The sequence below is a fragment of the Crotalus tigris genome, unplaced genomic scaffold, assembly GCF_016545835.1.
Source record: "Crotalus tigris isolate CLP2741 ecotype Arizona unplaced genomic scaffold, ASM1654583v1 scf7180000019007.31208882:3723066, whole genome shotgun sequence".
Taxonomy (NCBI): domain Eukaryota; kingdom Metazoa; phylum Chordata; class Lepidosauria; order Squamata; family Viperidae; genus Crotalus; species Crotalus tigris.
In genome coordinates this window covers 2,589,226-2,616,578 of record NW_024097321.1, presented here as the reverse complement: position 1 = coordinate 2,616,578, position 27,353 = coordinate 2,589,226, and the positions used below count along the sequence as shown (strand labels likewise).

General features: G+C 38.1%; 1 protein-coding gene across 4 annotated transcripts in view; it reads right to left on the bottom strand.

Annotated features, from left to right (window-relative positions):
• Positions 1 to 8,438: 8,438 nt before the first annotated feature.
• The window catches only part of TULP4 (TUB like protein 4), an 86,384-nt gene continuing 67,469 nt past the window's right edge, over positions 8,439 to 27,353 (bottom strand). For all 4 annotated transcript variants that reach the window (XM_039358253.1, XM_039358255.1, XM_039358254.1 and 1 more), the window contains 11 exons: positions 26,705 to 26,885; positions 23,815 to 23,949; positions 22,885 to 23,051; positions 21,967 to 22,191; positions 20,773 to 21,007; positions 19,711 to 19,855; positions 18,157 to 18,301; positions 17,350 to 17,443; positions 16,641 to 16,784; positions 11,832 to 14,452; positions 8,439 to 9,573 (listed from right to left, as the gene is read on the bottom strand). In XM_039358253.1, coding sequence (XP_039214187.1) covers positions 9,457 to 9,573; positions 11,832 to 14,452; positions 16,641 to 16,784; positions 17,350 to 17,443; positions 18,157 to 18,301; positions 19,711 to 19,855; positions 20,773 to 21,007; positions 21,967 to 22,191; positions 22,885 to 23,051; positions 23,815 to 23,949; positions 26,705 to 26,885 — 4,209 coding nt within the window. In that variant the 3' untranslated portion in view covers positions 8,439 to 9,456. The remainder of the gene's footprint in view (positions 9,574 to 11,831; positions 14,453 to 16,640; positions 16,785 to 17,349; positions 17,444 to 18,156; positions 18,302 to 19,710; positions 19,856 to 20,772; positions 21,008 to 21,966; positions 22,192 to 22,884; positions 23,052 to 23,814; positions 23,950 to 26,704; positions 26,886 to 27,353) is intronic.

Sequence of the window (27,353 nt, the reverse complement as noted above, 5' to 3'; positions counted from 1 at the left end):
GGATGCTGCAACAATTGTAAGTGTGAAAAAAGGTCCCCCAACAACAAAAGGCCACGTTTTTTTTCGTATGCTGTTGTAATTTCAAATGGTCACCGAACAAATGATTAGTGTAAGGCGAGGACTATTTGTACACAATTGTTACGAATCTGGCCATGTCCACAGGTATAATTCATTTGTTTTAATGTCATTGAAGGCTGTGCAAACAGAGCAGATTTTCATGAATATTGCCAGGCTCCTCAATTTCTAATGCAAAATATCCAATCATTTTATTATATGCGTTCCTAATTGTATTGGTTATACTCGTATTAAATTTTGCACTGTAGCTTGCTTTTAGAAATCTTTTGATTAATTAAAGGTGAAGTTACCATCTGTACTTTACAAATAGTCCTCAACCTACGACCACAACTGAGCCCAAAATTTACGTTGCTAAGTGAGACGTTTGTTAAGTGAGTTTTGTCCATTTTATGACTTTTCTTGCCATATTTGTTAAGTGAATCACTGCAGTTCTTAAATTAGTAATATGGTTGTTAAGTGAATCATATTTCCCCATTGATTTTGCTTGTCAGAAGATTGCAAAAGGGGATCACACGACTACGGGACACTGCAACTGTCATAAGTGTGAGTCAGTTGTCAGGCATCCAAATGTAAATCACATGACTGTGGGGATGCTGCAACCGTAAGTTGTTTTTTTTTCAGTTCTGTTGTAACTTCGAACTGTCACTCAATGAATTGTTGTAAGTCAAGGACTACCTGTATCTTATCTTTTTTATAATATTTCATAGTCTTTACTTTTGTATTGCTTTATTTTATTTCTTCTGTAGGTATTCTTAACTTCCATCTTTTCAATGCAAGCTGCCAAGATTCTTTATTTGATTACATGGGCATAGAAAGGTTGGAATTTTTCCCCTCAAAAACTAAGTTTCGTTATAAGAAAACTGTAACAAACATTATTTTTTCCTTAGAATGATTTCTATAAGTTTTACTTCCGACAAGCCCTGAAAGAAAATGCTTATTATTACTTACCAAGTTCTTCGAAAATGTAGTATTCCTAGATGTTTGAATTATACAATAGTTTGCCCCTTTTGAACAGTGCCCATTACAAGTATGCATCTTTTGAAGAAATTACAATATTATTTGAACATGTTGAAACTTGGAAACAAGGAATCTCTTTGTCCAATTTTCACTTGGACATTTTCACTTCTCATTTTTATTATTTGGGTTTTTGTGATATTCGTAGATTTAATTCAGGATTGGATTCTTTTGTGTCTGCTTTTTGGTGAGAAAATCAAACAAGATTTGCATTTATGTTAAGGCTTTTTATATCACAATAGCAACATATAGCAAGATGATCCACTTCACCTGCCGTTAAGTTTTTTTAAGAGTAGGTGTCAAGTTTTGGTTCCTTGACATTAAACCTGATTCTAAAAAAAGAAATCTAGAACTAATATTGGCCTGGGAGCTAAGAATATGCAGGGTTACAACTCTCTGTAAGAGAAGGAAACTGGCCGTTATCCAAAATTTGATTATGACAAATTATCATTATAAAATTTCTAGGTTGAAATTTTGCAGGAGTGTCATCAGGTTTGACCAGTGGAGAGGTTAGAATGGACCATGAAAGTCCATTTAAGTCATTAGGAGTAATTAGCTAGCATAAACATTCAAACTTTTCAGTCCACATTACAGCATCAGAAGATGAAGGTAAGCTGCTCAATAAGAGGCAAAAGCACATCAGAGAGATTCTTTTAGCTTGCAAAAAATTTAATAAGCAACACCTGGACAATTCTTACACTTTCAAATCATCATGGATATTAGGGCCACCAACCCAATCTCAATGTAGACAGTCAAAAGTTGGAACAAATCACATTATTGAAGGGAAAACCACTTAACGCTTTCTAGGCACCTTCTCCACAATCTATTACACAGAGCACATAACAGGAGAGGCAAATCAGGGCATGGTTCATAATTACAATGAAAATCAGATCTGAATGGAAGATTTTTTTAAAATGAACCAATTAATTCAAAGGGCCATTTAAAAATATCATAGGTGCAGCAATCATTAGAGGAAAGGAATCAATTTCTCTGCAGAACTGAGAGTGTCATGCAAGTTAGCATGTTTAGGAAATCTACATTATCTAATCACATACTTTTGTAAAAACATGGAGAAAACTGAACCCCAAGATGAAGCAAAAAAAAAAAAACCCCACAAAATCCCCATTCCTCAAATAACCACACAAAAAAGAAATAATGCAAATAAATTCAAAAACATTTATCAAAATTAAAGTACCTGAATTATGCATTTTATTAACAAATGCATTTTTCAACAAAGACCACAGTGCCCCAACCAAACTATATCCCCATGCAATTCTGTAATACAAAAGTTGTATCTACAGCAAACAGCAAGTTTTAAAAATTCTTCACCACAAAGAAGAGGGGAAGAACAAACCTGGGGAGAAGGTGGACACAAAGTGGAGAGAGAGAAAGAGGGCATAATTTGAAGATCCTCCTAACTCTTCAGTATACTTCAATCAGGGATCAGTTGCATATAATGTATTTGTTTAGAAAACCCAAACTGTACTTACATATAGATCTGAAACGGATTATATTTCCTCTGTACTCCTGTATTATTTGGAAATATTATGCAATAAAGGCCCACAACTGCAACATGGAAAGTTGTCATTAAAATTATGTTTTAATGGTTCAGTTCTTCCAACTGTAGTTTGACTTGAAAAATTCTTGTTATACCACTGAATTTTCAACAAGCTCTATTGCTACAACAAGCAGGGACCATCAGCTGAATGATTTAACTGGCTGCTTCTTAGTTCGAGTGCCCGCTGGATAGAGGTTTTCTACAAGCAGGAAAGACAATTGTAGTAGTACATTGGTCCTAAATTGCTGGAAGGAACAGAAGAGGTAACAACCATTTCTCTTGTCTTATCATATTATTTCTGTCATAGGAGTCACCTAATACAAAAACTGATTTTGATGTTATTTTTCTTTCTTTCTTGAGAGCTGGGTTTTTTATGTGTGCCACCAAACACTGTGAACAGGACAGACAAAATACTCTGCTGCTTCACTTGTCTGTGATTATCTGCCATGCCATTAAAAATTATTGGCAAACAAAGGTCTGTATTTACATAAATAGTGAAAAAAAAAACCTGACAGAGAAAATGAGCAATGGCTAACCATGCAGGCATGTTACATTATACCTAAATCTCCCTAGGTAATTGGCAAAAGTGACCACTAATTGCATGCTTGAGAATTATCTCACTGCTAGAATGATTCAATCAAGTTTAAAGGCATTTTCCCAAACTCCCAAAGAATATCTTGTATATGCAGGTCTTGAGCAACTTGCTAGTCAATCAGATGAGAGGGATCTATTGTAACACTACCAGAACCCATAACTGCAAATAAAATAAATGACTCAAAAATCACTAATTTCTTGAATCCAGTGATGAATGGAAGTACCAAAGTTACTCAGATAAGCCTAAGAGTTGAGCTTAGTGCTGAAGGATTTCCTCTAAGTATCTCCTTACCAGTGCTCCATTTTAAGTTATTTGGTCTTTCCACTTTCACAAACACAACAAAAACAGTAACACCAAAATACGTCTAATTTTTGTATATTGGCTTTCCTTCCAATAAAATGTTTATGGTAAAACTCAGATTCTATATTCTCATGGAAATGTATAAATACTACATAAAATATGTAGAAAAATATTTTTTTCAGATTTTTAAACCCACCTTTATTATTTGTATAAATAACCCAAGATGGCAAACATATCTAATATTCCTTCCTCCTTCTATTTTCCCCATTACAACTCTGTGAGGAGAGCTGGGCTGAGAGAGAGTGACTGGCCCAAAGTCACCCAGCCAGCTTTCATGCCTAATACAAGACTAGAACTCACAGTCTCCTGGTTTTTAATCTGGTGCCTTATCTACTTGACAAAATAAAGTGGAGGAAATTATCACAGATTTTATTGTAACATTAGGTATAATAATTGCAAATAAATTATAAGGCTTGTATCAGTCCAATAAAACAATCTGCCTTGTACAAAGCTGTGTTCCCTTTCAGCTACTATATATGTAGTATTAAACCATTGCTGTTAATAATTTATTTTGCAGGATTGGTTCTTTTTCTTTCTTAAATATCAGCTCATAGAAAAAAGACTTTAGTAGTCCTGCATTTGCTTTATTCAATTGGGATGGGGGTTCCCAGAGATTAGACTGGCTCATAGTTAACGTATTCAGAACCCACTCTATATTTAAAACAAAGAAGTCTGGTGAGCCTATTCCTCATTCATTAAGTCCCAAAGGCCTTATTCATCTATGGCATCACTTCAAGTAACACTGTAAGTTTGACTAACTAGATTTTTGCCCTTCCTGCAAAAAGGGTGATGCCAGTTCAAAATTACTGTGGGACATTAACAAGTGGCTACTTTAAACTATATGTAGTATCCAAGATCAGATTTAGAACACCAAATGAGTGCTGTGGATGAATGTCAAATGCAATTTGTTGGTCATACTTTACACATGCCTAAAGACTGGCATCCAAAAATTGCACTACAATGGATACCTCCTAGATGAGGGGTAGGGAACCTTGGCTCTTTTATGACTTTGCGGACCTCAACTCCCAGAATTTCTGAGTCAGCATGGTTGACTCAGGAATTCTAGGAGTTGAAGTCCACAAGTCATAAAAGAGCCAAGGTTCTCTACCCCTGTCCTAGACAAAAGAGGAAATGAAGCCAGCCTTGGAAAACCTAATGCCAAACACTTAAAGATCTTAAGATTAGTAATGTCTCTTGTGACAAAGCTGAAGATGTTCCAAATGATCAAAATCACTGGAAATCATTTACTGCCCAATGAGCTCTGCACAGGACCTGATGATGTTAATGATGATGACTCAAAATGTCAAATGCTAACATAAGCTCTGAATATGCTAATTCTTGTTTTTGGGTTTTCTATCTATCTATCTATCTATCTATCTATCTATCTATCTATCTATCTATCTATCTATCTATCTATTATCTATCTATCATCTATCTATCTATCTGTCCATCCATCCATCCTATTTCTAAACTACCCATCTCCCTCAGGGAAGGGTTCCGGGCAGAGTATTTGTTGTATTTGTATGAAGTTATGTTTCCATGATGAATGGTATATGATACTACCAAATCCCACAGGTCAAGAAACTCAAGAGCCTTTAGAAATGGAGCAGCACATAAAATAATATATACATTAAGTTTTATATAAATAAATAAAAATAATCATTTCCAATTAAAGGTTTCTTGTTAACCTAAATGTAATCCTCAATTTCACACAGTAAATAAAATATACTATATTTGTTTATAAGGCATTTCTTCAAACCAAGGACTGTTGGGGAAAATATCCAAATGCAGTAATACCGAAGATGATTTCTTAGAGGGGAATGGCCATTGTCAGTAAATCCAAATGAGAGGGTATTCAAAATAGTCCCAGAATATAATGGCAAATTTTACTGAAAATATCAGTTATTAAATCTTTCAGCAATTTCTTCAGGGGCAAAATCAGTGTTTCTCTCCCTTGGCAACTTTAAGGTGTATGGACTTCAACTCCCAGAAATCCCCAGCCAGCATGTTCATTGAAGAATTCTTGAAGTCCACATATCATAAAATTGCTTAGGTAGGGAGACACTGCCTTAGATTGATTGAGAATATTTAGGCATGGAAAGATCTATAGAAAAAAAAAAAGCAACATGCTATTGGAGAATGAAAAATTGCAGTAGTTTGCTAAGGAGAGATGGCTGAGCAGAAAAAAAAATCTGTTTTTATTTTTTTGACAACAGTCCCACAATGTCCAAATAGCCTGATTTTGGGGGGACAATTAAAACAATATGTAACTCTTGTTTTAGGCTTAATGAATCACATGTACATGGATCAAAAATCTCCAGGAATCTATTTCAAGGTCACTGCATTTCTGCCCTGTCAAAGCTTCTTTCCAGCTTATTTTTCATCTGTTCCAAGTCATCAAAAGTTACCCATCTCTCCTCTGGAATTAGAACTCAATAAGGATCTACCAAATAAGAGTGGAGCAGAACAGCAAGGCGATGAAACCTGCAGCTCTCCAACTTCTATTGGATCATGTCTTTCATTCTTAACTGGTAATCCTGCTTACTGATTCGTAAGATTTGGATTCCAATAGTGTTGGATACACCATAGATTTCTGATCTAGTCTGCCTAACCTCTATATTGTTTGTGAGAACTGACTTATTCTCCCTCCAAATATAAGAAAAAAATCCAGCGTTTAGGAAACAAACTGTTCTTGCACCAAAACCTGTTGCCAAGCTAGTGTTTTCCTATTAATAAAAAGGTGTGATTTGCAGTTGGTGTTATTTACAGTTATGAATGTAGAAAGATGGACTTTCTACATTCACACATTCTTTTATGATATCATTAGATATCCTAAAAAGGTATCTGCTGGATATAGCTACAACTGCATTCCAAAATATTTTTATATGACTCAGAAGCCTTATTCAAAAACCTCTTTTCCAAGAACAACAATCATCTGATCTACGGACATCTAACAAAACCGTAGTTGTTAGACACATAAACCTCTTGAATTGGTCAGAACCAGGATTGCTGTTTCATTCGTTTTCTTTTATCAGACTTACTTCTGAGCTTTGAACAACTTGAGACATAAAATTGACCGTGTGAAACCTTTATTCTTCAATAAAGTATCTCTTTGGATTCTTTACTCAAAGAATGCAGCCACTCTTGGGTCCTGAAGAACTGTTCCCAGTATTAGACTATCCCTTTCACCAGGGACCTGTACCAGAAAGAAGAAATGGGCAAAATTTCCCCTGAGTCAAGAAGGGACAGTCTGGGCCTAGATACCTTTGGTTCCAGGCCAAAAACATCTAATTACCTTCGGGCGGGAAAATCCAAACAAGAAAGGATGGAGGATAAAGCTGTTAGTACATGGCTTGTGTCTTGCAGGAAAAGACAAGGTTAGGGATCCTTTGAATCCACTGTATGGGGACCAGACAGCCATTTTGTTTTGCTTCTTTGTCTAATGAGTGGTTCCAATAAAGAAGTATGTTTATTCCCCACCATCACCACCTCCAAATACCTTATCCCCAAGAACTCTGCAAATGCTATGATTGTCTAGTACAGTGATTTTCAACCTTTTTAATGCTGCGACCCCCAACTGGTCGTAAGTCGAGGACTACCCAATCGGTCGTAAGTTGAAGACTACTCAACCAGTTGTAAGTTGAGGACTTTCCCTGCCTGGGAGCGCCGCGCATGAGTGGTGCCGCCCCCTGTGCCGGTTGAGGCGTAGCTGGCAAGCGGCAGAGACGGAGCAGGCCGACCACCGGCTGGGCCACCAGCTGGCCCAGCCCAAGGGAGGTAAGGCACCTGCCGGGCCCCACGCGCTCCAGCAACCCTCCCTGCGCCCGCCGGCCTCCCACCTCCCACCCCTGGCCCTCTTTTACTTACATTTTTAGTAGTTGCTCAGCAGGGAGGGGTGGAAACTTCCAGACAGCTCGCCTTCGCTGCAGACAACTTGCAGCACCGTTTGCAGAATGGGATTTTTGGCGGGCTCAGCAGGGCAGAGATAGCCTGGACAATTCCTATTGGCTTTTGAAAGCCAATAGAATTAGACTCTATTCAAGAGAGTCTATTCTATTGGCTTTCAAAAGCTAATAGAATAAAAGGGAGTAACACAGCTAAGGAAAAGGGGAAAAAATGGCAGACTGCGTTGTTTGGCGACCCCTGTGAAATGGTCGTTCGACCCCAAATGGGGTCACAACCCACAGGTTGAGAACCGCTGGTCTAGTACAACATGGGAAGTTACCAATTTATACTTTTGTGTACTATGATCATCCCATGTGGTTGCATTAAGTAGAGAATGCAGCATCCTGAGAAATGACCCTTTAGTACAGAACTATTATTTTTACAATTTTAAGCCTTTTCATTCTAAAATGGAAATAATACTGGATAAAGCTGCAGAAGCTAGGGATAATGCAGAACAACCAGCACAGATTCAGCTGGATATAAACCAGGAACCTTCTGATTTACAATTTAACATCCATCCTTAGTGGAATTCAAGAATATCAAAAGAAGAGAAAATTTACTCCAGTGTAATACACTAGCTTTGATCTTATCCTGTTAGATATCAAGTTTTGCCCATAATAGTTCAACAGTGATGACAATATTGTTTGGACTGTTAGCTTGACTTCCTCCAGTGAAACCCTAGACAACCCCTTTCTATAGTTTGCTTGTGTGCATCCATTCTTAAGTCTAAGCCTTGCTCACATAGCTACCCCAATCCAGATGCTGGATCCTGATCTGATTTTGATTTGCTCAAAACATTCAATCTGACTCATTGCCTATAATTCACAAAAAAATGTTCCAGTTTTTGCCAATACTCTTCTGGATTAGTACTACAATGTTGTGGAACTCCAATTGCTGAAAAGTTACATTTTTATTTATTTAGTTTGTAAACATTGTTAAGTGAGGATCAGCAGATGTAGCTCTTACTTAAATGCCACACCAAGTCATATGTTTCCTACATTCATACAAAAATCAATACAAATATTTCAAAACAACATGTATCTGCATGCCTCATTCCCTGGCCTCCCCCCCTCCCGCCCCCTAGTTTTTACTGTCTGGTACAGACTCATAATCCAGATCACAGATCACAATGAAAAGGGGGGAAAAAAACCACTAGCTTCTTCAACACAGCATCTTTTGCAAACTATCCTCAAAGTAATAGCTTTTCTTTTGAAGAATATTTTAGAAATTAGATATGGATTTCCAACAAATCTCCATCATGCCTACAGTGCTCAGCTATCTGGGAAGAAACACAGGTTTTCAAGTATATTATAGCTTTCTTGTTCTTTTTTGCTGTTATAATTGATGTAAGTAATACCAACAAGTCCAACGTGAGGAGCGGGCATGATTTCTGTTTTAGAAAGAACAGAACAGCATAAAAGAAAGAAAAAACAGGGAGGGAGGGAGGGAGGGAGGGAGGGAGGGAAGGAAGGAAGGAAGGAAGGAAGGAAGGAAGGAAGGAAGGAAGGGCAATCTTTTAAAATCCCTATATCATCTTACATTAGCTATTTTTTTTTGCAGCAAACACCGAAGAACCATCACAAGTCAAAAGCCACATTTTCTCAGCATAATACTGAATAGATCTCATCCTTCCCTTGCCCCGAAAAGTCAGCAAAATATTGATCCAAATAAATTTAATCCCAAACCAAAGGGTCTCCATCCCATCCCCCCAAGTGTTTAAAGTTGATGCCTTCCTTTGGGCACGTGTAGACTTTTCCAGTTGCATTTCCATCTTTCCTCCCAGATTCCGTTGTGCAACTCTATTAGACCTCCACTCTGACATTTCCTGGGCTGGCCCTTATGAGAAAGCTCCATTGGTTGGGGTGGGTTTTTTTGTTTTTGTAATCCTCTCTAGGCTGTTTTTCTCTTTTCATTTCAGACGTTGAGTCACATTAGCCAAAGCTACGGCAAAAGCCTGCACAGCTGAAAATGGATATTGAAAGTCCAAGATATAGGCATTGCCATCAATCCGTCCAAACTGCATCACCTGAAAGATTGAGGGAGAGGAGGAAGGAGAAAAAGAATAAAATTAGTGGCTAAAGAGAAAGAATAAGTAAGTCAGATGAATAGAAAGTGAGCCATTAAAGGAAGAAGAAGCTCACAATACTTTGCCTTCTATAGGAATTATGTTTATTTTTATTTAATTGTTGCCCTGCCTTACTTAGTTTATAAGTAACTTGAAGCAGCACACATTCCCAACACTCCTTCTTTCTCCTCCTATTTTCCCCCTAACAGCAACCCTATGAGATGGATTGGGCTGAGAAAAAGTGATTGGCCCAAATCATCCATACTTGTAAGTCATAAAATATTGTTCACCAATCTCCAGATGGTGGATTTGAGTTCCCAGAATTCCCCAGCCAATGTGACCTCTGCTAAGAATTCTGAGAGTTGAACTCTACATATCTGGATGAGGAAAGAGGGCAGGATTCCCATACCACATTAGCCCAAAGTCAACCAAACCATATTAGTTATTTTATTGCAGTGTTTCTCAACCTTGACAATTTTAAGGCATGTGGACTTCAACTCCCAGAATTCCACAGCCAGCAATGCTGGCTGTGGAATTCTGGGAGTTGAAGTCCACATGCCTTAAAATTGTCAAGGTTGAGAAACACTATTTTATTTGTACCCATTTGTTCTAATTTTAAATCTTGAAGCTATTTCCAATAAAGTTTTCTATTTCAGCCAAGTGTGGAACTCATTTTAAAAGCCAAAGATTATGATTTTTCTCTCTTAAGAAAAAAAACAAACAAACACTGGCTTAATTTTGAAAACCACTTTGTGTCCGTGTTTATGTACTTTCTATTACTAAAGTATGTAATATACAGTAGCAGCTCCTGTAAGTGAAGAAAAACAACAGTTAAAATTTCAGATCATACACTTTCTTCTTAACACTTCTGTTCACACGGTTGTTTTTTTGTAGCAGAAATGTTTATATGCCAGACTGGAGTCAAGTCTTCATTATGTAAATTAAGCAATTTGCATCAGTCACACATTGTTTCCTGTTGAGTTATAGAAAAGCTAGAAACAACTGGCTTTTTAAAGAGACTCCTGGAAGGAGATAAGGTGTTAATTGGGAGCCACCACTATGGGTTGTGATTGGTTGCTTAATATTGCTCAGTAATCATAGTTTCCTTTGTAATTGGCTTACTCCTATGAGGGTCTGTTTGTGTATGTGAGGATGTTTTGTTATTTTAATCTTCTTACTTGAAAAAAAGGTTACTCCTTGGAGGGGAGCAACAATAAAGACAGTATTATCAATAAATATGATATGACGCAAATTACATGGTTCATGTCACTTGTGTGATGATATCATAAGGCACGAGATGTCACAGGGACCTCCTCCCAATGCTTATCATTTCACTGTGGTATTACTCAGAGACCATAATAGTTTCTAGTAATTTGGCTTAGTAAATTTTATTACGGAAAATATCCAGAAAAAATAAGGAGTTATTTTACCTTCCACTCTCTTCCTGGAACAAAACAGATTTATTTTTATATAGTTTCAAGACTTCAATGCTACCAAAAAAATTGCAGGTATCTCAAAGAGAAATGTAAAGGTGGGAAATTATTGCTGAACTACAATTCTTAGTAGCCCTAATTAGCAAGGCTAATCATTAAGGATATCAGAATTTGAGGTGCAGTTACATCTTAAAGGGCTAGGGGTTCCCTAGCCATGATCCATACTTATTCCCATCAGTACTTAAACCTCTGGTACAAATCTCATTCTAGGACAGTGGTTCTCAACCTTTTTAATGCTGCGAACCCCAACCAGTCGTAAGTCGAGGACTATTCAACCGGTCGTAAATCGACGACTACTCAACTGATGCAGCACCGTTTGCAGAATGGGGACTTTTGGCGGGCTCAGCAGGGCAGAGACAGCCTGAACAATTCCTATTGGCTTTTGAAAGCCAATAGAATTAGACTCTATTCAAGAGAGTCTATTCTATTGGCTTTCAAAAGCCAATAGAATAAAAGAGAGTAGTACAGCTAAGGAAAAGGGGAAAAAATGGCGGACTGCGTTGTTTGGCGACCCCCGTGAAATGGTCGTTTGACCCCAAATGGGGTCCCGACCCACAGGTTGAGAACCACTGCTCTAGGATCAGCATTACATGTGTGTGTACGCATGTGTCATTCTTTGCAAGAAAACAGGTGGACTATTCAAGAGCAGTCATATGAAGCTTCACCTGACATATATGTTAAGACCGAACACAAAAAAGATTTTCCATTTTCTCTTCGTTAGCTTACCTGTCTTCCTTCCAGCTCAATTTGGAAATTCTTTGCAGATTCTTGAGTCACTCTCCCTCCAAAGTCCAGCTGATAGACTTGGGTTGCCTCATTCCACAAAGGCTGTTTATTTGCCATCACATACACAAAGCCCTGGTTTCCCAGCCGCCCATCTTCCTTCTCATTTGCTTTCCGACATTTAAATTCATCCAGTTCACTGGCTGTCCTCAAGTTTCTTTTAGTTTTCCATCCCTTTTTACTGCCTTGGCTCTGATTCATCAGTTCATCCCCACTAATAAACAATTCGGGCTCACTTTCTGAGCTGTCCTGAAATTCGTTCATCTTGTTCAGTTTTTTTGACTTCAGCTGATCTTTCTGACTTTTGAGTTTCTTCTTCTCCCTGCCCAACCTTGGGCTGGCTATCAGTGAATTGAAGTCAGTCAATGTGGTCCTGGCCTCCTTTTTAACTTTTCCCTCTGTGATAGCCTGCATATTTCCTTCCTCTGCCCGGCTATCCAGTCGCTTGCGATTCTTCTTCCCAAACTTGTCTGTCCTCGGAGGGATGGGACTTTCAGTCAAGGAGAGCACTTCTTGGAAATTATCTGCTGTCTCTGCCATCACATCAGAGCCCACATGACCTGAAGGCTCTACCGGTGGTGGAGACATTACAGATTTGTCCACCACAAGAAGTGCCTTGGGTGGCAGAGCATTCTGAGTACTCTGAACAGAAGGTGGGCAAGTGCTATAGGAATTCCATGGATGCAAGGCCATTGGTGGCAGCTGTAAACTTGAGCAAGTACTATTTCCAGGATACATGGGAGGCAAAGGGCAGTATGAGAGGTTTGAGGGATAGGCTGGCTGAAGAACAACAGATGGCTCCTGTTGTACAATTTGGGATGGGGCCAGAGCTTCTTTGGGAGAACAGGTGACCTGCATTCCTTGAAGAGGAGGAGGTGGTGGAGGAGGGATACTATAATTTCCCAAATATGGTGTTCCAACACCATAGCTCATCTGGAAAGTGGCAGTGGGACCGGTTGGAGATTTGGGGGAAACAAAGGTTGCTCGGGATATATCCAAATGTTGAGCTTGGCCAATGACTAGAGGGTTGGGTTTACCAGGGTTAGGTAAAGTACTGTGAGCTATCCTTTCTTGAGGAACCCATATCTCCTCGCTGACCATAGGTTCCCATTGATACGGAGGTGGCCTTTTTACAGCAATGTTAGGTTCTGCCATGGCTACAGGGACGTGGCGTGCTGATTTCTCCACAGGGCAGTGTTGAGAAAGAGCCTCATCCTCCATGAAGGCAGAGTTTACGTAATCGGTCCGCTCCCGAGAATTGTCAAGTGGGTTCAGTAAATTGTAAGAGGATTGGGAGGCCAAAGGTGATGTACTGGCTGAGTGTGCAATGACTGAATTGTGCTGAGAGCTGCTCCCTGTGGTTACATCAGGCCTCATAGTGCTGATGCCTGATGTGCCACTGCTTGCGTTGATATTACCGATGTTCCCATTTCCATTGTTTGTGTTGCTGGTGCCATTGTTTGTGTTGCTGCTACACTGGCTGCATGTGTACAGGGCAGTTGGCACTCGCTGCTGGTACTGGGCTCCCGCAACATTGCTCTTCAGTTTCAGTGGGAACTGCAAGGTGGCCCTCTGGCTGTCCACCAACTGAGCCATTTTCAGGGCTGCCTCCCTACTATTTCTCCGCAGTGTAGCATGGATGATGCTATTGTCCAACCTCTGCATGATACCCCGGCCTTGAGATAGCTGGGCTGCAATTTCTGGATAAGGGGGTGGGTCCCCTGTTGGAATGGAGTAACGAGGAACCGTGAGCCTGTTCAAGGTGGCACTAGTACATGGCTGCTGAATCTTCTTCTCTGATGAAGTAATCCGTAAAGTGGCAGAACTGCCTGGCCCGGGCAAAGTGTATGTGTTCTGGGCACACACCATCCGGGTTCGAGGGCGGCACACCTCCTCGACATTCCCACTGCTATCGAAGGTGGTGATTCTCTCATAGCCAAGAGGGGTCTGGTAATGGGCTGCTGAATATAGAGAGAAATCACCTTTTTTCAAACAGAGATCTACAGGAGGTTGTGGAGGTATTGGAGGAGGTGGTGGTGGAGCCGTGGTAGGAGCCGCAGGTATGGTTCCGGGATATGGAGGAGGAGGGTTTATTTTGTTCAGCTGAATTTCTTGGGCAGTGCTGAAGACAGCTGGGTCTCCTTCAGCCACCTGGGGAATGGGACGCAAAGCCTTAGCTTTTTGGAAGTGTTCGTGGTCTCTGTCCCCATCTCTGTGGTCCACAATTGCCATCTGGATGGCATTCTGGGGTGGCAAGGGTAACTGAGGAGGGACCTGGAGGATACGTCCCATTTCTACTCCTCCAAAGATCACTTGGCCTGGGCTAGAGTACCTGCTTGGGACTGAATAATGGACTGCATTATCAGCCATGTGGTCTGCTGTTGCCACAGCTGTTGTCTGATTTGCAAGGACATCCAGTTGCACATTTTGATTAGCTAGCAAAGACTGCACCAACCCTATGCTCTGAGTTGGTGACATTGCTTGTGCTGAACTGTGAATAGGAGCAATTGGGATGTTTACGGTGCAAGGTGGATTATTCTCAGGAACTCCTGATGCTCCAGTCACTGTCATATAAACAGATAGTATCAGATTATGATATTGAAGTGTTTATTCTCAATAAATATATTAGACTTATAATATCAGATTTATAGCATGGTTTACAGACTGTCCTATCTTTGTCATCTCTAGCATTCATTTTGTTAATCTACCACTTAGCAAACACTTTGATTTACTCCACCGTTGAATTTACATTGTTACTCAAATGAATGCATCTGTGTAATATTATCATCTTGTCATGAGAGGCAAATCAAATAGCTGGCAAATATACTTTACCTTCTTCCTGCAAAGCATATTTACCCCAAATCACAACAAATATCCTGGTCTAAAGGGAATCTTGGTTGGCTGAAATTCTGTTAAACCTTGGTGCTAACTAACTGCTTAGTATGGTTGAAAAAAGGATAATGTGAATTTGTCCAAAGGAGAAGGCTAGAATTGAATATAAATAAATCCTTATTAACAACCACCTACTGCTCTTTTATAATGTGAAAAGAATGAAGAATCTGACTAGAAATGAGTAGTTTCCAGGCTGCAGCGAACCATTATGTCAATCAAACACAATATATCTTCTTCCCAAAACGATCAAAAGAAGGGCTAAGTATTTAACAACTCATAAACATAGGAACAAACTTTCTAGTATTCAAATCTTGGAGCACAGACATCCATAAAGGCTTTGATTTCTATGAGCTGCTGTGGAGAAATCTATGTGTTTAATAACTAAATAAAGAAACTAAATCATGTTTGTGAGCCATCTGCCAAATAATCCAATTCTTGAATAAATGCTTATGTGACTAAAGAGACGAGATTTACAGATTAGGCAGGTGTGAAGCCAGACAGTCTGTTTAGATAAAATTAGGCTCTTTGATGTAAATTTGGTAAAGTGAGTAGTCATATAATAAATTGTAATTTATTTTATTAGAGCCAAGCAATTATGAAAACACAATAATAATATAACCTCAAGATTGCAAATGCACCTATCCACCACTTTAATCTCAACAATCTTTAAAAAATAAAATTGTACTAGGCATGAAAAAATGCTACCATTAAAGACACTTGAATATAATTTGAAAAAAAAAATACTGATTTGTTTTCTTCCTAGTTTCAGTTGCATTTTGATAAGGTCTTCAATAACTTGAAATGATGGGGTATCCAATTTACACAGCATGTAAATATTTTTCTATAAAAGCAAGATTTCATCTGTCTTCCTAAAACTTGGACATGGAAAAATAAGACGAACACACAAAAATCTAAAATTTCCTGGCAATATTGTTGTTGCTTAATCTCCGGATAATTTGGAAAGAGTTGTATTCAACCAAGGCATATTGATTTTATCATTAAGAAATGCTACAATCTTTTCCAGGTCTGAGTAATTGTTATTGCAAATCTTTGTATCATATTAAAATCTAGCCTCAGAAAATTCACAAATTCGTAAATGATGTAATCCTAGTGGTGATGATTAAATTCCCAAATCGCTGTTAAGTTCCCAAAAGTCCTAATTAGCAATGGTTGGATCTCATCGGAATCCAGTTCCTGCATAAATAATAACTAAGTCAATTAATTAACAGCATACCCACATAATACATAGATTAATTGTACTTTCTTGTTTACATGTATAGCCTGCCAATCTTTCTTTGCCCTCTTGGGTTAGTTCTTAACGTTATTCTTCAGAACATTATAAGAATTAGACGCTCCACCACACTATCGAATATATTTCCAGCTTTACATTTATTATACGATCTTGGCGAGACAAACTAGAAAGAACTGACAAAGTCTTGGACACTGCCAAGAATCCAAATTCTATCAAATTTCATAATTGATAGATGCCTTATACAACATCATCCAGCTCCTGAGGCTCTTCCCTCGCTCAGCCTTCATCAGATCTCTCAGCCCAAAAAGCAACATAAAGCAGGTGGTTGATAGTGGGAGGAATTATCTGCACTGGTCAGGATTCAGGAAAGGCTTCTTAGGATCTGTTAAGTCCCTGATGGAAGCACTAAAATAGATTATCAATTTTGGAGTCCATGGCCTTGTTACAAACTCCAAAGCAAGGAGTGTGCTCACAATGTCTCTTTATGACTGTCTTTATACATGCTTTAAATCACGTTAATAGAATTGTGTATCCCTAGCTCTTTATTTCCAGCAGAACCACAGTTTGTGTACTCTGTAAAGGAAGTAAATATTCAAGTTCAATCTCACCTGGCAAATCATCTTCATCTTCACTAAAAACATTGGGATTGAAAACAGGTAGATTGATATAATCAGTGGAAATCTTCCGCACTTCTGGGAGATAAATGGTCATTTGCCTTGGCTGAAGATGCAACAAGCTGGTTTTATAGATAACTGCAGAAAGGATACCAAAAGAGTGAGGAAATAAAAACCAAAAATCCAAGGATAAAAAAAAATATTGGAAATTTCAGGCCATACAGAGACTCAATGAATTAACGATCACTACACTTCTGATTTGGGTGAAGCGGTCCTGTAAGTAATTCAACAGGAACTGACATGTCACACAGAAGCCTTTAGAGATTTTGAAGAATCATTTCAGATCATTCACAAGGCTAGTCATCTCCCCAAATAACTAGAGTGAAAATCTGTTCATAGTAACTTCATCACCTAACATGTGATTATGGGAATTATCCCTTCCTGCCAAGATATAGCAACTGGCATCAAACCATAGACAAGACAGAACATGACAAATCCCTGAGTAAATCTGGACAACACATTATCAATTTTTAATGCAACCAGACACTTCTATTCTAAAATGTTTTTGTTGCCTGTTCCATTAGTTAGACTTTTACTATTTCTAAAAAAATGTGTCTGTTTTTTCTAAAACAACAACAACAACAACAATCTGTATGGTTAGAAAGAAACTGAAATGAAGGAAAAGTTCAAGACTAAATTTTACCTGCACCGAGATTGGTTGGTAGGAACGCAGCCAAGCCTACAATTTTAAATTTGGTTCCCCAGATATTTGATGTGACCTGAGCAAGGTAATTGTGCTGCAATGAAAAGACATAAGAAAAAAAATATAAAAATAATTTTAGAGCATTTATAAACATTATTTTAATCAGGATCCAATCTGAGTCAGTCACTGGGATCAGAGATTTATTCTTCCAAGCTTTCGAACTTGTACTGGAGCCCATCTTCAGGGAATTTCTCTCTCTCCAAAATGTGTGCACTGGGTTGTTCTATGCATAGTATTTATGTGGCACTTGGTTGTGTGTGGCTTTTCAGTTGTTAATTGTTTTAATTATTTCAATCAGTCCTGTAAGACTGATTGGAATTATTATTTCCAGAGTGTAAATGGGGCCACTATTTAAATTGAAGGTGAAGTCATTTTAGAGCAGATATCAGATTAGAACCATTATCTAAACAGAAATTTCAGCTGCTATGACCTAGCTCAAAACAAGGAACATTTTTGTGGGAATGCAGGGTTCTTCACGGAAGGTTATTGACTAATTTATCATATTAGCCCAGTTTGAGCTGATTGATAAGATGCTTTTTGACTTCCGCGTCTAGGACAGAGAAAGTGTGATTGGCCCAAAGTCATCCAACCAGCATCTATGTTTAAGAAAGGATAGAACTTCAGTCTCCCCGTTTCTAGTCCAGAATCTTAAGCATTCTTGAGGAACATTTTAATTTATTAGCCACCCAACTCCAGTGGACTCTGGGCTGATATAAGGCTGGTGAGTAATAAAAAGCTATGAAATACCTGAGTGATGTCTTCCAAAGGAAATTCTCTACGAGTTAAGCTAGGTGATCCTATGGAGGGCTTCCTTATTGGCAATCTGGGAGATCGTGATATCTCCTGAGCAGCTCGTGACAACTTTGGAGATTTGCGAGCTTCTATATTAATTCTGTAAACAAAATTTCAAAAGTTACTTATGCACAAACAGATATGCTCTGTCTCATTACAACACAGTAGCATGTTGATCTATGGCCTGCTAATATCATCAGCAAGATACAAGGAACAGTTGTCTCTGGAAGCAAAGGAAGAGCAAAATTCCTCTTTTCTCCTTTCCTTTCTCCCAGCAAAAGGATACAAGCATAGATTCGTATTTTCTATCGGCACAAGGGATCGAAAATCAGTGCATTTTTATTGCTTTCAACAGAAGAAAAACCATAGGGAGTGAAAGAATGGGAAAATGACAAAACGTCCCTGTTCCTCTCAGACTAAAAAAAGAGGGCATTCCTTGTGCTGTAGGAAGCAAAAATGCAGTTATTTTATTTTTCTGGTTAAAAAAAAAAAAGTTGTGCATGTGCTTCTATACACATATGGATGCGTTCAGGATGGAGTAAGAATTGGAGGAAGGTTATTTATAGACATCCTAAGGGACTAGCTAATCTGCATTATGTGCTACTGGCTTTAGCAGGAGTTTTTCATGTGAAAAAAATAGTTTAGTGTAACAGTATTTTTTTTCTTTGCTGGGTAACATTCAGGTTCAAATGCAGAACAGTTTTATGTCTACATATCAAACATGAGCATCAGACTTAATACTCTGTGAAAACTATTCTCAGGTCAACAGAAGTTAGGAGAGGTTTAGGTAGGATAGTGTTCTGTAACAGGAACTTTATGGCTGAAATACTGAATTTTCAAGAAGGATAATGCCTTTTTCAAAATAATTGATCTGGAACCAGTCAAAGAACCACTCAGTTCAGCCCAATACAGATCAACAAAACTATAAAGATCAGTAAACAGAGAGGAGAAAATTCCTCACGGCGGAAAATTATTCAAGGAACGGAATGAAATAAAAACTCTCTTGGCAGTGACGATGAACTGTGGGCAATCAATCTGTTAAATTAAGAGCAAAGGAAGAAAAAGAAAAGAAATGTATTTGAAAAAGAACAGAAAACTTCCCAAGTCTCTTGTCACATTTTATGTTTCATCAAGCATCTGAAATGGTTCAACATCAGAGAGAGAGAGAAAAATGGTATTCACTTTATGCAAGGCTTGGCACTGATTTAATGAATGTTTGATAACAAACCTGGGAATCATGGCTATTTTACTCTGTTAATTAATCACAGAAAAGAATTCTAAGATTCTTAGCAAGCTTTATATGAAAAAAACAACAACCTAGCATTTTTTAAATGGCCAGTTTCTTATGTCCTAGGAATATTTCTTTTTATTCTAATTTTATAGGACACCATCTTTGCATATTCATATACATAATAATACATATACAGATGTATATGTATGCACATGAATAAGAATAATATATTCATATACATATACATAAAATTCATATACAGCTGGGAGAAAGAATACCTGGGAAGTTTGGGTGATTTACTAGCACGAGTGATTTTGGGAGATTTTTTCCCAGCCCAGTCATCACTCAGTTCAATATCGCTGGAATCAGAGCAGTTGCAGCTATCAATCATGGTGGAAATCAAGCTGTTACCATAGACTTCATCTATTATATAAAAGGGGGAAAAAGGAAGATAGAAGCATTCACAGATCAGATCACAGGGGAGAAAAAGAAGACAGAAGCATTCACAGATCAGATCACAATTATATGTCAGTCATCTCTAGCTTATTCTATAAGTAATAGCTGCTATATAACTGCAATATGGAACACTCTGAAATCAAGCAAATAGTATTCAGTTATCTGAACTGGCAAGTATCTCTTCAGAATTGAAAAAAAAATGCTTTGAGCAGTTAGTGATATGCCCTTGCCCCTTCTGTTAGGTCATAGAATATTATAATAGACTACAATTTAAAAGACAAATTGAAGTATAACAGTTATCTTAAGTTAAATTAAAATAGCTGATAGGAGAAATAAATAGCATGACTATTCTTAAGCAGATGGACTAGTTTTATGGATTAGCAGAAGAAACATTTCTGTATGACATTCTCATGATTTGTTCCTCATTGGTACTAGACAATAGCAGACCTGCTGTAGAACTTCTGTGCATCTTAAAACGAGCTATTTCTAATACAATGCATGATATTTGCATAATACTCTGCTGAACATCTAAATCCCATAGTACTATCTTATATTTTCCCATGTGGTGTGACTGTATTATTATTATTATTATTATTATTATTATTATTATTATTATTATTATTCTCATCTTCTCTACTCCCTTCTTCTTTTTGGTATCACTATTGTGATTATTATTACTCTATTGTTTTGCATATACACTGAGAGCTTCTGCACAAGAGACAAATTCCTTGTGTGTCTAATTATATTTGGCCAAATAATGTTTCTATCCTATCCTATCCTATCTTATCCTGCCCTGTCCTGTCCTGTTCTATCCTATTTCCATGCACAATATCACACATTAAGTAGAACTGGAATATAAAAACAGCCAACTCAAAACTCTGTACCTGCTTTTCCATCTGTCTTAGGATCCATGATGACAAACTCAGGCCTGAGTTTACTAATTCGACGTCCTTTCAAGATAGGCACCAGACCACCTAAATATTCTAAATACAATGTATAGCAAGGGCCTCCAACTTCCGGGTCATCTTCTGTCCGCTTCATTGTACAGTGAAGCCTTTCATTGCCAGATGTTGGGTAGCTAACAAAATCTCGCATGTTGTTAGGGTCTGGGATAGGAGGCTGGATTAAATGTAGAATAAAAAAACAAGTCATACCAGTCATTCTCCCACCACCTTTCTATTATCCAAGAAGATCTGCTCAATGTTACTCTGATTTTTGCACATACTTCAGACTAACATGATTAAGCATTGGCCTTATTCAGTTGTAATGAAAGCTTTGTTGTATGCATAAGTGTAATAAGTAACAGTGATCTTAGATAAATGGAGTTTTTTAAAGTAGTTCCTGTAAAAACCAAGCACAAAGGTTTTATGATTCAGCTAGGAGATGAACTACATTAATGTTTATGCAGGTTACTGATCTAAACATTGCTTTGATTTCTTCTTATGAGACTTCAAATCAAGGCCAATGAATTCATGAAAATTTCTCTCACGTAAAGGCAGGGAAAGAGAAGTGGCAATTTAATCATGGCCAGTGATATCAGAATATCTGCATAACAGGGACACCAACTTTCTGGTCTGTTTTTTTTGGGGGGGAAAGGGCATTTAAGGGGTAGAACCAATGTCTTCAGTCAAGCCATAATATAGTTTTGCTTGCCACTTGAACACCATGGGGAAAAAAAATCAGTCTGATCTGGGTTATTATTTCTTAAAACCTTCCCCAACATGCAAACAGGTAAAAAAAAATAGATTCCCCTTATTGCAGGAGTGCTCTGAGTGTCAAAATATGGCCGCTTGGAAAATGTACACAGGTTGTGGGTGTTGTCAAATATTGCTGCCTTAATTTACAATGTAATTCTGTACTTCATTTTTTAATGTCAGCTCCTTCTACAGTTTAAGCTTTACCTATCTTCCACTCCATACTATACTTCTGTTCCATACTATACTATACACACACCATAATACTGATGATGTTACCTAGACGGAGGTATTGAAACATATGCAAGAAAACAACCCAGCTCAGAATGCACCAAGGACCCCACTTACTAATTTTGACAGGTTATCACCCCACCATTTGTTTACCTTGATTGTTGGTGTAAAGGCAGTGGTTAGATATGAACAAAGCCGAGGAGGGAGGGTTAATTTACTGATATCTTTGTCATCCCGCAAAGAGCTGGCAATTGTTTGTTGGCACAGAAGCTGTAAAGTGGACACTCGGTGCTCTATTCGGACAACATACAGGGCAGGGCCAGAAGCCATGAGTAGACGGGAGTCTCTATGACCCCAGCAAATTGAGATTATGGGACGCTGTGTGGGAAAAAAAAAATTTTTTTTAGACTTTTCTATATCAATCAATCAAGTGTCTATGTCTTTCTAGGATTCTATTACTCCTAACTGTACCAATCTTCAGTTGTTAGGATAGGATATTATTTTTATTTATTTATTTATTTAAAATTTATAAGCCGCCCCACTCCCGTAGGTCTCTGGGCGGCTAACAATAAAAACAACATAAAACATGACAAACGAACAGTACAATTACAGTCATCCAGGGGTCAGATTTTATAAACCCCAGGCCTGTCGGAAAAGCCAGGTCTTAAGCAGCTTACGGAAAACCAACAGGGTGGGAGCGGTCCTAATCTCCGGGGGGAGCTAGTTCCAAGACGTGGGCGCCATCACAGAGAAAGCCCTCCTCCGCGCCCCCCCCCCCAAATGGCACTGCTTGGCCGAGGGGACCTGAAGGAGGCCCAGCCTGTGGGATCTAACCGGACGTAGGGAACTATGAGGTAGTAGGCGGTCTCGCAAATTAGCCCACTACTAGAAGCCTTCTTATCATTTCAATCTTTTCTCCACTGTTTTATTAACAATAGTTAAATAGGTCACAGTGATTCTGTATAAATTCATTCCTATCTGTACTACCATGCTAGCAATTTTTCTATATGAGAATATATGTCTTGGTTTTTTTAACCTTCCTGATGTCATGCTCTTCAGCATAACTCTTACCTGTACAGGGGTCTCCAAAGTGTAGATGTGTTCTCCATGAATATTGTAGAACTTGACGAGTGCACTTTTCAGAAAAGAAGCAGCGTTAAGTTCAGCTAGTTGGCTTAGTTTTTCCATGCCTGCTACAGCCAGCAAGTCTCCTTGTGTGCACCACTGAGCCACTACATCTAAAGCCACAAAACAGCAGAAACTCTCATAGGTACATACATTTATCTTAGACCCTTCTTCCCCACAGGAATGTTTAATAGGGTTGCCTCTAATTAAGAAATAAGGAAAGCAGCATATGAATGAACATTATGAAATTACAGTAACAGTCCATCCTCCCTAATTATTCTTCCTGTTTCATGCTACATGTTGGGGCAAGCCTTTCAACCACGGTGGGACAATTTTCAAAGTATTTCACTTGACAGAAAAGCTGGATTTAGTCATCATGAAAATTCATAAGTCATGGTTGGCAAACTACAATAGCTGGGTTCATGAATCAGGCTAGGCCACCCCCACATTGTGACCTTATGTTAGCATGAAGAAAAAGGATCATGGAAAAGATACAAATTTGACTTCATCTTAGTTACAGTTAATTAAAACAGCTAATTTTGAGTATACTCCAGTTGCATATTTCCCACTTCTAACACTTTAAAATTTCCTTTGTTAACAACTTTCGATAGTGTGAGGGAAATAGTGTCAAAGATTTTGAGAGTCTGAATAACTGAGCTGAATCCAGGATATTGAGCCAACAGACTGTGGGGATACAAACAATAACAAAACTAGCAACCATTTTATTTGAAAAAGAATCCCTTTGTTAAGTTTTCCTTTTGACAGGTAGGTGTCACTACCGGTAGCAGAAAATATGCAGACAGCTGCTGAGCTTCATGGGACAGATGCTGTCAAAGCAATCAAAATTAAAGCAAACAAGAAGCTTCCCTTTTGTACCTTTTAACCCTGAGCGGATGATGGTAGGAGATAAGTCATCATAGTTGTTCATTAAGCTAATATCTCCTGATGTGAAGCTGACAGTGAGAAGCTGTTTGGTGTTCTGAATGAGGACTGGATATACCGCTGGACCATCTGCAAGGTAAATTAGAAAGAAAAACAGATGTTGAAACCAGATTTTTAGTTCCACATTAAAGTCCTGACAGGACTTCAAACATCACTCTAGATGTTTCAGTTGTGGAGATCTGAAACCCAGCATCTGATAACTGGCACTGTTCTATGGATCTCATTCAAGCAACCTACTCCTACTCTTCTGTGTGAGTCAAAACCAGATCAATGGAACACACAAGGCTTCATAAGAATGTGTCATGTTAGCATAATCAATAGAAGTAGGCTTGAACCAAGTTCACTCACTGCTAACTGACTCAGCATCATTTACACACTTGCCAGCTTTATTCTTCTACAGCAGGCAAATGGCACTGTAAAGCAATCCCAGAATGAACTTCCTGTCCTAATTTATTATAAATCAGAAGTTTTCCAATGAAGGGAAATAACAAAGTTGGGAGCAGAAGCCTGTTTTCATAGATTCATCTGGCGATGCCATAAATATTGGAGTTTGCATGCTCCAAATGAAAACTAAATCCTTGGGATTTTTTTCTATTTTGCTTTCTCTCTTTGGCCTTGAGAGAGAAATTGTTTTCTTTTACTTAATAAGGCATGGGCAAAATAAGGCACCTTGATTTACAGAAAGGAGTCCTTTCAGCTTGACAGTTCATGGAGGTGGAGTGGATCTGTCTTGATTGGCCACTTTGTTTTGCTAACAAGGCTTCTGAACTCATAATGGAAGCCTCTGTTACTTACAGAAGTGAAGCATTTGTTCCCCTCCCCTCAAGAGAAGTGAGATTTTGCCAAGTCACTTCAGTAGACCTCTTCCCAAAAGTGCACAGTTCTAAGGGCCATCTTTTAAATTTGGTTTCAATCAACTCCTTTTTCAATTCATATAACCAGGATGCAATTGATATGTTTATTATAGTGGTGAGAGACAGGGGCTCAGGCTAAAATACAACACCCTTCAAAATTCTGAGTACTGAAAGGCAATTACTTAAAATAGCCTCTCATAACTTCTTAGCTTGAAGGGACATAATATAAAGTAATCTGGGGATTATTCACTCAGGAAACTTTGATTTCAGAAAGGTCCCACAGATGTTGGAAGATCGTCTTTGGGATACCTCTAAAATAAATGTATCAGGAAGAGTAAGAAACTGTTTTAAACTGAGGAATATGCTATTTTTCTCAGGATAAGAACGTCACAACTTAAGCACAGCTAAGACCAACCATGTAGCTGGGGCAGAATCTAACAACTGTTTCCACCTATCTAATGATATCATCCTACCCTCACATTAAAAAAATGACTAAATTTTGCTATTCATTAATTTTTGCTAGGATTCTGAGACCACACCCATGGCTTCAGTGGCTGCACGTACTCCAGCTTTCATTGCTTCCCTGATTGAAACTAAGTTGGAATAGTCTAAGGAAGGCTGGTAGCTAGAGATTATCTCTTTCTACTTCCTTTTTGATAAACAAGGAAATCTGGTAATTAATAGCAGTCAAGCTTCACATTAACTTATGAAATAAGTAAAGTACTTGCCCTTTTGAAATTCATGCTTATTGTCTTGTGTCTTGGTTCTGAGAATAGAAAATCGTGCAAGAACTGATAATGTGAGTTAATCTAGCTGTTCAATAGCTTCAGACAAACAATTCCTTAGGTTTGTGCTTTTGACTGGAAAATGTGCCTAATTAAGCAAAGTATGCACGCAATGTACAATGTGCAAATACAATCCTCAGCAATGATGTGGAAGAAATGTAAAAATCTAGTTAGTATACAAATTATGCCATTCTGTTTGCAGATGCCTTAAACATTTAATGCTCTTGTTTGAAAAATAATGCAAAAATGTTTTTATATCACTAGAGTTGTTTAGAAGAGGAATCAGATTGCCAAAATAAGAAGATATGTGAACTACAAGTAAGAATTTCATAAAAAAATATAAAAACAAGAATAACTCTCTACATGTTATATCTCAGTAACTGATATTCAGCAGCATATAGCCTTTGATCCTGGTGGAATCAAAGTAGTATGATTCCAATTAGTAACTATTGATAATCTGATCTTCTACAAGTTTATTTTATTCACCCTTAAACTCATATAAATTAGTGGCAATGACAATTACTTATGAAAGCAAATTCCATTGTTTATGCATTTCTCATCTAATATACTTAAGGAGTTCTACAGAATTTGGAAACCTTTTCACTTGTTATGAAGATGTGTTGATACCTGAAAATAAATCAAGAGGTCTATACAGTATCTCTTTTTTTTGGCTTTGTTGATATCTGACTATGTGACCATGGATTATAATTGAAGCCAGAGTGCAAAAAGTATTGGTATATATGTCTGCAGAAGGCATGGGAGGGGAAAGAGATAAAGCAAACATGCAAAATTTGAGAAGATACTATTAATTTACAAATCTTCCTGAACCTGGGACTTTCCTAGTAGAGTTGAAACACAATTTCCAGCATTTCCAGCATACTGCAGTCCCAATACATTTGGAGGGCACTAAGATGGAGAAGACTGATCTATAAGATACCACTGTATAATCAGAAATGCATTACAATATGCAACTAGGAGGTAGATGATCATACAGAATGTAATGGTAATTTAGCGTCATTGGCAACTTAAAATTAAACAATTCTCGCAGTACAAAATTCCTTAGAGGAGATGCATTTTGAGAATACTCCAGCAAGGATGTGAAAATAAAAATGTTGGAGCACTCAATACATTGTTTTACTATCTCAGTGAGAAGCAGAACAAACACTGAACTGAAAAAAAAGTGACCTTGTGGTGGGGAATAATCATCTGAATCTGTGTCACTCTCGCTACTGTCTTCCACCAAGAAACTTGGGTAATTCCAGGACATACTAAGGATACCATCGGACTCATGAAGAAGAACATGTGCCAGCATTCGGCCATGGCAATCCATAACAATAACCTGACCATCAGCAGTACCAAATAAGACCTAGGAAAAAAATATACCATCATTAGTAAAATTATAAAAGAACCAAAATTTAAAAGGCTGGAGTGACTTTTGACAATCTTATAGCTCAAATAATTTTCAGATTGTAAAATGCTGAATAGTCCACATTCATAATGGATTCAAACTAGGTGCTGCAAGAATGATCTTTATTGGCCTCAAATAAACTCATCACTAGAAAAATGCATATTCTCACTAAAGTCTATTCTATGATAAACAAAATTTGCAATGCCAAGAGATAATTTCTCTTCCACAAACATTTAATATTTCCCCTTCTGAAGATTCTTTTTCCGCTTTGCTGTTTATTCTCTCCTTCAGAAGAGAATATTTGTAGATAAGAGTTTGATGTTACCAAACTATGTAACATCATCAGTGCTAGTACAAGGTCCACACAATTGTCTCCTTTCCCATAGAAGGTTTTTCTCTCTCCCTGTTTCTACAGTATTTAGCATC